Source organism: Scatophagus argus, chromosome 19 (genome assembly GCF_020382885.2).
Source record: "Scatophagus argus isolate fScaArg1 chromosome 19, fScaArg1.pri, whole genome shotgun sequence".
Lineage (NCBI taxonomy): Eukaryota > Metazoa > Chordata > Actinopteri > Scatophagidae > Scatophagus > Scatophagus argus.
In genome coordinates this window covers 5417544-5429857 of record NC_058511.1, presented here as the reverse complement: position 1 = coordinate 5429857, position 12314 = coordinate 5417544, and the positions used below count along the sequence as shown (strand labels likewise).

Genomic DNA, 12314 nt, shown 5'->3' with positions numbered 1-12314 from the left:
CAACTGCTGTCAGGCTGACCATGTGTCTGCACTCATCTAGTCATTTACAGACAGGAGGGACACACACACACACACAGTCAGAGAGGCTGGCAGGCTGGCAGACCAAACGACAGATTAGGATGGCGGGCAGACTTAAAAAAAAAAAAAAAAAAGTGTGTAACATCACTTAGAGGAAAGAGAATATCTGCTAGGAGATTTAAATCTCTGCTTGCACAAACAAACGCAGGAGCAGCATCGTGGTGATGTGAAGATTCATGCTCAGGGACGGAAAAGATAATCTTAATGGACTGGTCATCTGTCTGTGAGCCCCCGATATTCTCACACACACACACACAGAGGAGGGTTTATATGTCTCGAAAGCTTTCTACTGAAATCAGCTTAAAGAGGTATTGGAAAGGAATGTGGGGGCAGTGAAAACAGCGTGCTTTTTCATGTCAGGATGTACATGCTGTAGCTGCATGGCTGGAAGTGACTGCAGCAGAATGACCTCCAGGACTTTATCATGAGACAACACACAGAGATCAGGAATGAGACTGGCTATGGTTTACTGCACAGAGATTGCTTATGGCTAAATTTGAGTGTGTGTGTATGTGTGTGACAGATGTCTTCTTAACTGGACTAATGGAAACCACTTCAGCCTCTGCCTATAGCCACACACACACACACACACACACACACAGGAGCCCTTCAGTCATGTCTATGAATCCAGTCCACCTGAAGGCTAAACATGAAGCTCTTTCACACATAAACTTATATATGCGTGCGCACACACACACACACACACACACACAGCTTTGTTGTCACATTTGGTCAACATACAGACAACCGCCTAAAGTAAAGTAAACAACAGAAAGAGTGTCTTTGGACAGTTTGTCTGCCTTGGACACATTTTGATGTCACTTTAAGGACACTTTCACATCCCAATTTTGTCTAAAGTCACAAAAGTAACCCAAGCAAGGAGACTAAAAGGCCCATGCTCCAAAAAGTCACACCTCCACTGATACTGAAATTCTCCTTTTTAAGATCATTTCTGGTCAATTTGTCTGTATTAGGTAGTAGAGCAAGAGAAGGTGAGAAAATAAGCGTGACGATGTGGCACGCGTCCCACGCAAAGCGAGGACGTTGGGTTGCCCAATGAGAGACCAGAATTCCCCCACACTCGCATATTTGTTGTCTTGAGTGGTTTTGTCTCGACCCCAGTGTTGTCAAACATTTGCTAAACATGCGGGGCAGAGTTTGGTTACAGCAACAACAGGAAACTGGAGGTTTACTTGAAGGTCACTTGAGGCACCTTGAATGAAACCTTCACAACAGTGTGTTTAAAAACAAAAATAAGGCATAAAAAAATAACATTAATGGATGATTCTGGTTTATTTCCCATAAATTGTGGCCCCGTGAGCTATGGTGATGTACTCACAACTTGCTAAATAAACTGAACTGAGTCAATTTGATGACATTATTGTTAACTGGATGCAACTCATATTCCTAGTGGTGCAAAAACTTGACTAAAAGGCTAAGAAGAAAGTTGGGGAACAAAGCAGGTTTCAACATTAAAGGACAGAGAAAGGCAGCCTGGATGTTTCCAAATGGTCTCTTTGTTAGAGGCGCTCGGTGTGATTTACCTTCTGGGTGGAAACTGAGAACTTGGGCCGGACTTAAGCGTGAACGTGAACACACCATCAAAGCAACTGATCAGAAGTCTGGCCTTCTCTAGAGTGGCGAGTTATTCACATTAAATGAGGAATCGCTGCGACGTGCAGTAAATGCGCATCCGATGGACTAAATCCCCTTAATCGGGACAGGAAATCAAGATCCTTTAAAACACTGCACTTAAATTCATTTCTACCTCGACTATTCAACAAGAGAGAACTCACAGATCGATTAACGTTGTGGCAGTTACGAGCACATCCTGTCTGAGGGACTGAGTTGAGTGGAATCTACTAAGATTAGTGTGAGCTCATGTACAACCTGCCATAACCATTTTCAAGAACCTGTCCTGCTTAATATGAACCGACAGTGTTTCTGCCTCGCTGGGCTTTCATTAGCTCTCTGTTATATTTGTATTAAATAATTTGTGTTTTGGGCCACAGAACTGCTAATCCTAATAATACTAAAGAAATGTAAAAAAAAAAAAAACCCAAAAAAACAAAATCAAAGCATCTTTCATCAGTTGTTGAGGATTAACCACATGTTGACCTTGTGTAAAACAAGCTGAGTTATTATTGTTTTTATTTTTTTGTAAATAAAAACACAACTCACCCCATTTGCTTTGATTTCGTATAGCAGCAAAGCCTTGCTTGTAGAGTTACAAAACCCCACAGTTGCACAGCGATCGCTTTTTAAGTCTCTGCAGTGAATTTTTCTTTTCTTTTCTTTTTTTTTTTTTACTAGCGTGTCACTTTCACAACGAAAAACAACTCCCTCATTAACATCCATCTGCTGTGTGTTTGTGCGAGGAGGACAGGAAAGTCGAGGACACGTGCGAGACGGATTGAGCGGATGTGAGGATGCTTAAGTGAACGTTTGTGAGAAGAAGAAGAAGAAGAAGATGAGATGTGCTTGGCTCCTGCAGGAACAAAATTGCTCTGAACTCTTTTATTAAAAGACCAGACCAACTAAACAAACAGCACCTGGAAACTTCAAACCTACCAACAGCTGTCTAACTTCACAGACAGAGACAGACGGAGACAGAGCGGGGGGTGGGAGTGGGGGCAAACAAATGGCAAATAGATTAAATGACAGCCAGTCATAAAGACAGACAACAGCAAGCCAGAGCAAGAGCTCTTCAAATATTTCATCAATTCATTTCAAGTTTGTCGTCCTGCAAATTATTTCCAGGGAACAAAATGGCTTGCGGACGTGAGGCTGAAAGTTCTGTGGCTCATGGTCCTGCTAAACAAGTTCACACTGAGAACGCAAACTCTAAACGAGCACAAACGGGATGGGATGACCACACGCTAACGATCAGATCGCTACACTACGGACGTCTACACACTGAAAGAAAAGGGAACTTTAAGTGTCAGTTAAGGTGGAGACTAATGATGACGACACTGAAGACTGTGACAAAGACGATGAAGACGATGATGATGACAAAGGAAGCTCAGCTCTTGGCTGGCTGCTTGTAACTCACCCTTCTCGGCGCGCCCCATGTGAGCTGCGTCCAACGGAAGCAAAGCAGAAGATAATAAGACAGAATTAGACTGGACAGCATGCACAGGTGGACAGTCACATACACAAGAGAGAAGCAGTGTATTTTAACACTCAGGAAAAACCACACCCTCAGCTAACAATTACTTTCTTTGCAGATTTCTCGATTATTTGCGTATCACAGTGTCCTATAATTCAAGGAGATTTCTTCAAACTGCTAGTTCACCCAAAGGACAGACACTTAAATATCACAACAAACAGAGGAGACAACAAACAGAAGTCAGTTTTGTATGAAAGGTCACTCAAATGGTACATATTGAGAGGCAAACAACTGAGTGTATCACCACAGCACCAAGTACTGGTTCTGTTTGTTTCTGACTCAAATCACAATCTGCGTTGTGTTTGGATGATGTAAGCCTGTAAATAAAGGCGCCACCGCGATCTTGCGTCGGCGACATCTTTCGAAGACAGACTCTGGGCAGAAGTGATCGAGCGGCGGAGCTGCGACAACAAGACCCGACTATGACTCTTCCCAAGCAGGGCTCAGCCGTCACTCATGACGTTTCACACACTTTTTAATAGCATCAAATAAATAATTAAAAGCAAATTTATCAAAAATAAACAAAAGAGTTTTTAGTTTGGCCAGACTGGGAGGTCTTAATGACCTACACTGCAGCCAGCTGCCAAGAGGGCGATCAACATGTTTTGCTTTCGCCTTGTTGACCATTTACAGCCAACGGATTAGACGGTATCTGAGAAGTATGACTTCATCTATGGAGTGACAAAAGGTTCTGCAGCCAAAGCCGTCGTGTGCAGCTACACTGTAACTGACCAGCTTGTGATTTCTATTACAAGTTTCTGATGTTGGCAGAGCTTTTTTTTTTTTGCTCGGTGAAGTTGAAGAAAGACTCAAAAGAAAGTATCTCTGACCAGCCTTTACATTCAGGTCGGCAGCAGCAGCCAAACGACCCCACAGCTTTGGAAGTCGTATGCATGACACACGCAAGTCTGTGATAAAAAATAGTGAGGACAACCTGTTGATTTGCACCTGTTCTTTAACACAAACTCGAACCCTTCAGCCAACAGATTCTCACCCTCAACCTTTACCCTCTGCCTCGCCTAACCCACAAGTTAACCCTAAAAATAATCATTCTCCCAATCTCTCCCTCCCTCACACACACACACACACCTGCCATGTCTCCATTATGTATCATTATCACCACACACTAGACTACAGAACTGAGGCTGCTCACATCTGTGTGAGTGTGAGGGAACGACAGAGAGTGTGTGTATGTGCACTGTAACGCAATTAATCAGCAGAGAGTGTTGATTACTTAATCTGTCATTAGCCAACCATGTGTGTAAGTGTGTGTGTGTGTGTGTGTGTGTGTACGTGAGGCGGCGGGGTGTTTCAAGGCCCACTTGTACCGACAGCTGTGACCAGAGCCAAACAGGGCAGAGCAGAGATTGATGATACTGGACTAATACCATCATTCATCAGGGATGTGATATTTCGGGGATTTGGGATTTGTTTTGGACGTGCTGCCTCCCTTCATTACAAATGGGACTTTAACAATTTCTCGGTTCACTTCCTGCTCAATGGCTAGTGATTACACCCACCGTGTACCAGTATCTAAAGGTCAATGCCAACCACAACATTAGGTGCATTCACGTTTGCGTGTTTTAATGTGATTTTTCAATTTTTGCAAAGAATGCCAGAGTTCTTCTGCTTCTTCCGCTTGACACACAGCATGACATTCACAGACCTCTACTTCATCACAAAGTCCAAGATGTAGAGTAAAAAGAGTGAAGATGCCCAGGTGTGCATTGCCAGTTATAGCCCAGCAGTGACAAATTCATTCATCAAAAAATATGCCGTCAGAGATGCAAAATTTAACGATTAATCAATTAATCAGCCAGCAGAAATTTAATCAGCAATCGGATTTCAAGATGTGGGCTGCAAATCAGCATGTCTTTATCGATTCATGTGCCGACTGTCAACACAAAATGGCCTTTACATTTCCTCAGAGCTCAAGATGACGTCCTCAGATCTCTTCTTTTGTTCAACCAGCAATTCAAAACCCAAAAGATGTTCGGTTTACATGATGAAGAAGAGCAGATCGTGAGGATGGAAGAGCAGGAACCGGTGCAAAGTAACTGATTAATGAAACTGTAGCAGACTGATCATTATAGATTAAAGCTTAGCCTTCAGTTGTTTAGTTTTCTCCACTAATATTTTATCGATTAATCGTTCATCAGAGGATTAACCGAGATACTACTCATCACGCTGATTAATTGTGTAATAATGGTAGAAATAGCTGATGGAAATGTCATATTTCATTGTGCCAAAATCTTAAAAAATGTGAATCTTGAAACTTGCACAACACGTTAATGTAAACTTTTCTTGTGACTTGCGGGGAATCCTGTTGCGGCGCGCAGCAGGACGTGCGGGGACCTGAATCACAACCCGCGTCAGTCACGTCACGAAACTTACTCACAGCGAGAGGCTGAAAGGTTGCGGCGTCGCTGTGTGTCACTAATCCGTTTTTCAACACAAACCCTCAAATTCATTCACACACACACACACACAGTCTAATGAGGGATTAGTTAATGAATTCTCTCAACAGAATAATTACATTTTACACACACGCTTGTGTGCGCGCAGACTCCATCCCCTAACGACTGAAGAAATGAGCCCGTACTTTCAAAGGAATTACTTTGTTTTTTTGTTGTTTTTCTTTTTTTGTTTAATCTTTCACTGAACTGAAATCCGTAACAGAAACAGATTGGCTCCGAGCAAAGTGGTGTTTGATTTGGGGAGAAGACATTAAGATGGATCTGGAGGACGGCCGAGTGAAGGCATCACTATTAACGAGCAAATAAATAAAACAGCCTTTAATGTGGCTCTGTCTCACATGACATGCGCAGAAGGAGGAGGTATTTTCACATGAATCTAAATGAGAGGCGAACATTTCACATCTTTGTGCCACTGTACACCGGAGGGCTTAAAAGCATCGGCCGCCCTCTTTCTCTTTAAGTGACACACACACACAGGACATGACAGAGAAACACACACACACACACACACCCTCCTGCCGTTTTCACAGTCTCTTGAGTGGAGGAGATGCCCACGGCCAAAAACCAATGGTTGCACTTCTTGTTTTCTTTTTTCCTCCTCCTCCTCCTCCTCCTCCTCCTCTTCTCCACTCCCTTCTCTCTCGCCTTTTCTCCGGGAAAACGCACGCATTTCATTTCATCTCACAAATGGGGCTGAAAAGTAATTATAATTAAACCAACTTGGTTCTAATGTTGAAAATATTTGAAATAATTTACAATTATAATTAAACTCAGCTCAGATTTGGTGTTCAGTGGCAGCCTTCTAATTCGTCTGGAGACACTAATGGAAAAACAATTATTTCACTTCATTAAGATTAAAGACGCCTGGAATCTGTGTCACGGCTCGATCAGAGAGGGGACACATTTAGAAAGTTGTCAAATTAACATAAACTCGGTGACTGACTGACTGACTGACTGATACACTGACTTTGTAAGTGATAGGCCGCAGAACGGCACGATAAGAAGCGACGAGACACGCAGATTTACATAAACGCCACAATTTCCAGCTTGACTTTCCAAATGGGGAAACGAAGATGAAGAAGGAAAAATGAGACGGATTTGGAGAGAAGTCACCTCAACGCAAACTCAAAGTGACTTTGTCGAAATGTGACAGTTTTAAGTCCTTGCCGATGAGTTTTCTTGTCCTTGTCGGTGATTTCTGAGAGCGACTAGTGGCCACTGACGCACACACACACACACACACACACACACCACCCTCCCCTGTGAGTGAGTCTACTGTGACTTCCTCCTGTACTGACCGCATTGATCATCAACCTGTTAATAAACCCCATCAGACTCGCTGCTCCAACGTTTCACCGAATCCACCGCCAAACCTGACTTCCTGTCGTGACAAACGACAAGCGAGACTCCGTCATTTTTCACCAACTTATCGCGTAAGGAACAGGGTATTACCACAGGGCATTAACACACGTATCCTGGGTCCTGTCACCACAAGGCGAGAAGCCTTTTCTTTGTATCTGATTCACTGATTGCTGTTACTGCCGCACGCTTAATTCTGATTATTATTCTGCAACACAACCAACAAGTGCAAGTTCTCCCTTTTTAACCCCCCTCCCACACTGATGATGGCCCCTCTCCCGCCGTCCGTAAAGCAGCAGCATCTCGTCACTAGTATTTACTTGCAAATTAACGGCACTCGGATTCCCAAAGAGGCCTCAAAGAAATTCCACACATTTGTTATCCTGGGGGGGAATGGCTACAAGGGAAGGGAGGGGGGAGGGTGGTGGTTATGGGATATATGGGGTAAGAGGAGGAGGTGGGGGAGGCAATAAAACGTTCACAGACGAAGTGGTAATTAATGTGTAATTTCTATGCAAATCATTAACAGGCCAAAGCGAACACTGGGGCAGAAAACAGCGATTATTGATTGATTTATTTATTTATTTATCTGCATTTGGAGTCATTTCCAGCACTTAAATAGAGTCTGATGTGTCCTTTACTGGAGCCTTATGAGGTTTTAGTGGGAGTCTGCAGGTCAGCTGCTGTAATGGTTTCAATTCAGGGTATGTACGGAATGAATAAAAACATCAGAAATGCACATAAAGAGAAGAAGTGTGAGAGGCTCTCTTGTGTGTGTGTGTGTGTGTGTGTGTGTGTGTGTGCTGGAGTTCAGAAACGAACTCCTGTCGAATGCGGAAATCAAACGCACAGCAGCCACGCAGACAGACACGCAGGTAGACACACACACACACACACACAGAGAGAGAGTTTGCTTGCGTGGAGACCCGAGAGCTGCAGAGGAAAAAACACAAAAACAAACAAAAAAAGCATAAGGACTTCGGGTTCTCCTCCGATCAGACCCGCACCACAGCTGGAGGATTAACTCCTTTCTCGAGTTCATTTCGGGGGGACTTTCTCACCAGCATCGTCCCGCAGCTCATGAAGCAGCTTTTCCTTTTGAGTGCGTACGTTTTTCTGCAGAATACTCGGACTGAACGGGAGCAAACGCATATATTTGCGGGTATTTGCGGGTTGCTCTTACTGTCCAACAGCAGCCTGAAGCCCGGGACAAAAAAATAAATAAAGAGGAGTTTAACGCCACTGCCGTTTAATTGACCGAACCGGGATCATACACTCTGCTGCATGCAACTGAACTGTGACTATTTCTGAGTTTGGGTTCTCATCGGCCCCCGCCTTGCAGATAACCCATTAAAAATCACACCCAACACCATAAATCTCCGCACAACGACCAGTTTGTAATTAGATGGAGCCGGAGTCTTCAGGGAGGAAAAAGTAACTGATGCACTTTATATTTCCTCTCCTGAAATCCCCCAGAAGAACAACGTTCACTTCATCAAACGGGCGATCGGCGGCACAGGCTACATCCACAGCCACCGGGTTTTTACTGCATGCAGGGCGAATAAAGTTGGAGCAGAAGAGGATCGTTTGGTTTGCGACGGAGAACAACACTTACAGTAAATAACACAGCACGCAGACAGCATTAAAGAGGGACGTGAGTCAGAAGTAACCGCTGAATGCCATGGCTGCAAGGCACCCTGAGAGAATCACAGGACGGAAGCAGCATTAAGTGCATGATCACTGTAATCACCACGCATTATATTTCTAAATAGCTGGAACTTTTTTCTCCATCCGTGCGCCGCTCGCCGGGCTGCACGCTGCCACACAAGCTCGAATAAACGCTGTTAACCGGGAACCCGCTGCAAAAACAAAATAAACTGCAAAAAGTTGGTCCCCGCTTTATCAATGCAGCCAGTAAATGCAGTTTTATCAGTGCGCTTTGGTCTTTAAATTTAGATCGCCAGATACAGAAAATCTTCACTCCGGAGTCCCGAGACACGATAAGAGCCCCATACAGAAACGGACAACTGCAACTTTAGTTTCAAACCATAAAGATAACATTCACAGCCCAATGTGTCTGTCAATCGTTTAAGTATGAGGCCAACCTACTTGATAAACAGACTGAAGGCTAAAACTCTCTCTCTCACACACACACGGGCGAGGGAAGCATTTATCGTTTTTAACAGCGACCATAAGAACCATCTTCACTCTCTGAAACCCGCACGTCCCGCATCCGAGCACCTCCGAAAGCAGCCCCAAAGCGACCAAAGCAAGCACGGCGGTGCGTTTTCAACAACTTTTCCCCCCGCAACACCTAAACACACCTGTCACAAATTCATACGCGTCCACAGATGGAACAAACTTTTTCTTTTCTCTTTTCGACACACAGGAAAGACTCCACAAACTGTCTGGGGTGTTTTTCTCCCTCCTTACCTGTCGGGATTTGACCGCAGACGTTACTAACTGCCCAGAAGAGAAACAGGAGTCCCGGGAACAGAGAGAAAAGTGTATCCATGTTTTTAAACGTGGCCGTGTGTTGAGTCTGTTAACTGTTTTCTCCCCCCCGAAAAGTTTTTCTTTTCTTCTTCCCAGCGTGTTTGTCCTTCTTCTTCTTCTCCTTGTCCGCCTCTTCCTCCGCCGCCGCCGCCTTCAGTCGTCTTCTTCTTCTTCAGTTCGTGGTTTATTATTCCTCCTGTTGTGGATTCAGCCGCTCCATTCTCTCCTTTCTCCTTTCGCTTCGCTACGGGCTCTCGCGGACGCTGCACTTTGTTTCACGCGGAGTGAGCGAGCGCGCGCGCGAGAGAGAGAGAGAGAGAGAGAGAGAGAGAGAGAGAGAGGGGGGGGGAGCGCGAGCGCACAGAAAGAGTCTGACGTCACGAGGCAGGAGTTAATTTCGGGGGGGTTAGCCGAATAAGAGTTGGCGCGCTGTAACGTTTACTGTACAAATGTTATTTGTTTTCCATAAGTGTTTTTGGTTTTTTTTTACACATTAACCATAAATGTCATCACCACGGTCACTTAAACGCGTATTTCAATTTGAAAGACATAAAATACTGTGTACTGTGCCTGTAGCTTCGTCAAAATTTGCTTCCTGTTTTAATAGTAGGCTAATTTGTTTCATTGTTGTCGTCAATATTGAGTTTTACTGCATATTTGGTGGCGAGACATACCTGAGTGCATATACTGAACTTAAGTTTTGAGGTACTTTAATTTTAAGACACTTTATACTTAACTACATTAAAGAGGGGATTTTTACCCCACTACATTCAGTCTAATTGACAATTTTACTTAACAGTTATTTTTCAGATTTACATACTTAACATATTATCAGTGGTTGAATGTAACCTGTAAGTATGTTTACTCAAGAACTTAATTAAAGTTTTGCTTTACTTGAGTATTTCTCTTTTGTGCTATTTAATACTTCTATCTCACTATATTTCAGAGAGCCATGCTGGACTTTTTACTCCACCATTTGACTTAAATTATTGACATAAATTAGTTAATAAAGCTCGATACATTATTATAGTTAAACTATAATATTGCATCATTAGTAATACTCACAGTTAGCACCCTTAGCGATGCAACTGGCAAATGCGGATACAAAATAATAAAAGATGGACGCACTTAGCCACTAGCTTGTGAACGTAGTGAAGCATTAAGAGGGGCCAGGGGCAAAAAAACGGAGATAAAAGAGAGAGAGAATATTTGACTGGTGGCCGGGCGCTGGATGTGTAAGCACTGCTAACAAATTCACTTTGTTCACAATTGTTTTTTTTTTTTCAAATGCCCCCATGTGGCCACATAAATGAGTTAAATATTAGAATAAATAAACAGTTCTGACACAAAAAAATATTTAAAATTCCTGGCACAGTCCAGGACCTCGGGAGGTCTGGGCCCCCCTGAACCATCCGGGCCACGCCCACCCACAAAGGCACCCCTGTTAATAGAGCATATAGACTAGAATAGAAAGGGAAAAGAACAGAATCAACCCGCATCATCAGCAGGCGAGGCACAAACACACGTTGGGATTTCAAGTTAAAGGACGACATGTTGATCGTCCCGCTGCCTGTAAAATTTGCAACACAACGAGATTCAGCAGAGACATCCAAGAGTTCTGCAACCAGAGCACTCGGGCTGAGATCTGCTACGGCATCAACATGTACAGTCAGGAGGTGCTTCTTTCTGATTTACAGGAGACCTTGTGAACATAACTGTATTTTTTATTTGTGCGAAGAGCCTTTCTGTCTAAAAGTGATTTAAATTACTTTCGTTGAAGGATGGCTTTTATATCCTCGGCTTCAGGCCTTGAAATGCCGCACCACCAGAAAGCTGCATTTAACACATTCAATTTCCTATGTTTTCAGTTGGCTTATGTGAATTATACAGCAGCTACCTCGCTAGTGTTAGCACCAGTTTCTTTGTGTTCCAGTTAGAACCAAATCATTTGCCCACATTTCACCATCTGCCAACCAGCGGTGACAGCCGTGTGTGTCACGGTGGGGCTGGATGACATCATGACAGGCCTGCCAAAAAAGACAAAATAGATGTTTTGATTTGGTACACGGCTGAGCTAAAAATATGCAGTGTGGATGGAAATGCAAAAGCAGAGAACCGCTGTGTATCTTCTTAAGAGTGTTTTGTCTCTCTTAGTGCCACCTCTCCCACATAAAAGCTGTGAAAAATCTCTTTTTCCCAAGTTTGCGGCCGTGGGATATTCACATCGGCAGGCTTTGGTGTCTGCAGAGACAGGACATACATTTCTTTGAGGGTTGCTGATGTTCTTGTAATTACAGGTGTTTTCTTTCTGTCCTGCCAGTAAAATGTGACTGTCTCACCTGGAATTGCAAGTGTCTCGCAAATAAACTGGGGTGTACTGTCATCAGATATCGCTCTGATGCTGCTGCTCTGCTCAAAAATGTGAGTTTGTTGTAGTTACACAGCGTTTGTACCCTGCCATTATAGACAGCAGTGTATTCTCACCGTTTGCTGTTTGCTGAAGTTGCAGGATCCAGGTTGTTATTTGCAGTTATTTTCTCTTACATACCACTGTCGTGCAGTACTTTTGTATGCATTGATGCAGGCAGCTTTTACGCTTGCAGGTTTGTGTGCCGCAGGCTGAAATCATCTAAGCATACCTGTACTTTCAACCCAGGTGTGATTTTGAACAGGTATATACAGCGGATGCAACTCCATCTGCACTCATGGACTTCTTGAATTTCCCTCGGGATCAA

At 43.7% G+C, this 12314-nt stretch overlaps 1 protein-coding gene across 14 annotated transcripts in view; it reads right to left on the bottom strand.

Moving 5' to 3' along the window:
* The window catches only part of ptprk (protein tyrosine phosphatase receptor type K), a 103490-nt gene extending 93631 nt beyond the window's left edge, over positions 1 to 9859 (bottom strand). For 9 of the 14 annotated variants that reach the window (XM_046373850.1, XM_046373853.1, XM_046373845.1 and 6 more), the window contains exons 1-2: positions 9517 to 9858; positions 3131 to 3154 (exon numbers count right to left, since the gene is read on the bottom strand). In XM_046373850.1, the coding sequence (XP_046229806.1) occupies positions 3131 to 3154; positions 9517 to 9598 (106 nt within the window). In that variant the 5' untranslated portion in view covers positions 9599 to 9858. Of the gene's footprint in view, positions 1 to 3130; positions 3155 to 9516 lie in introns of all 14 variants that reach the window. The other 5 variants (XM_046373856.1, XM_046373857.1, XM_046373858.1 and 2 more) reach the window with 3 other exon arrangements.
* Positions 9860 to 12314: the final 2455 nt, after the last annotated feature.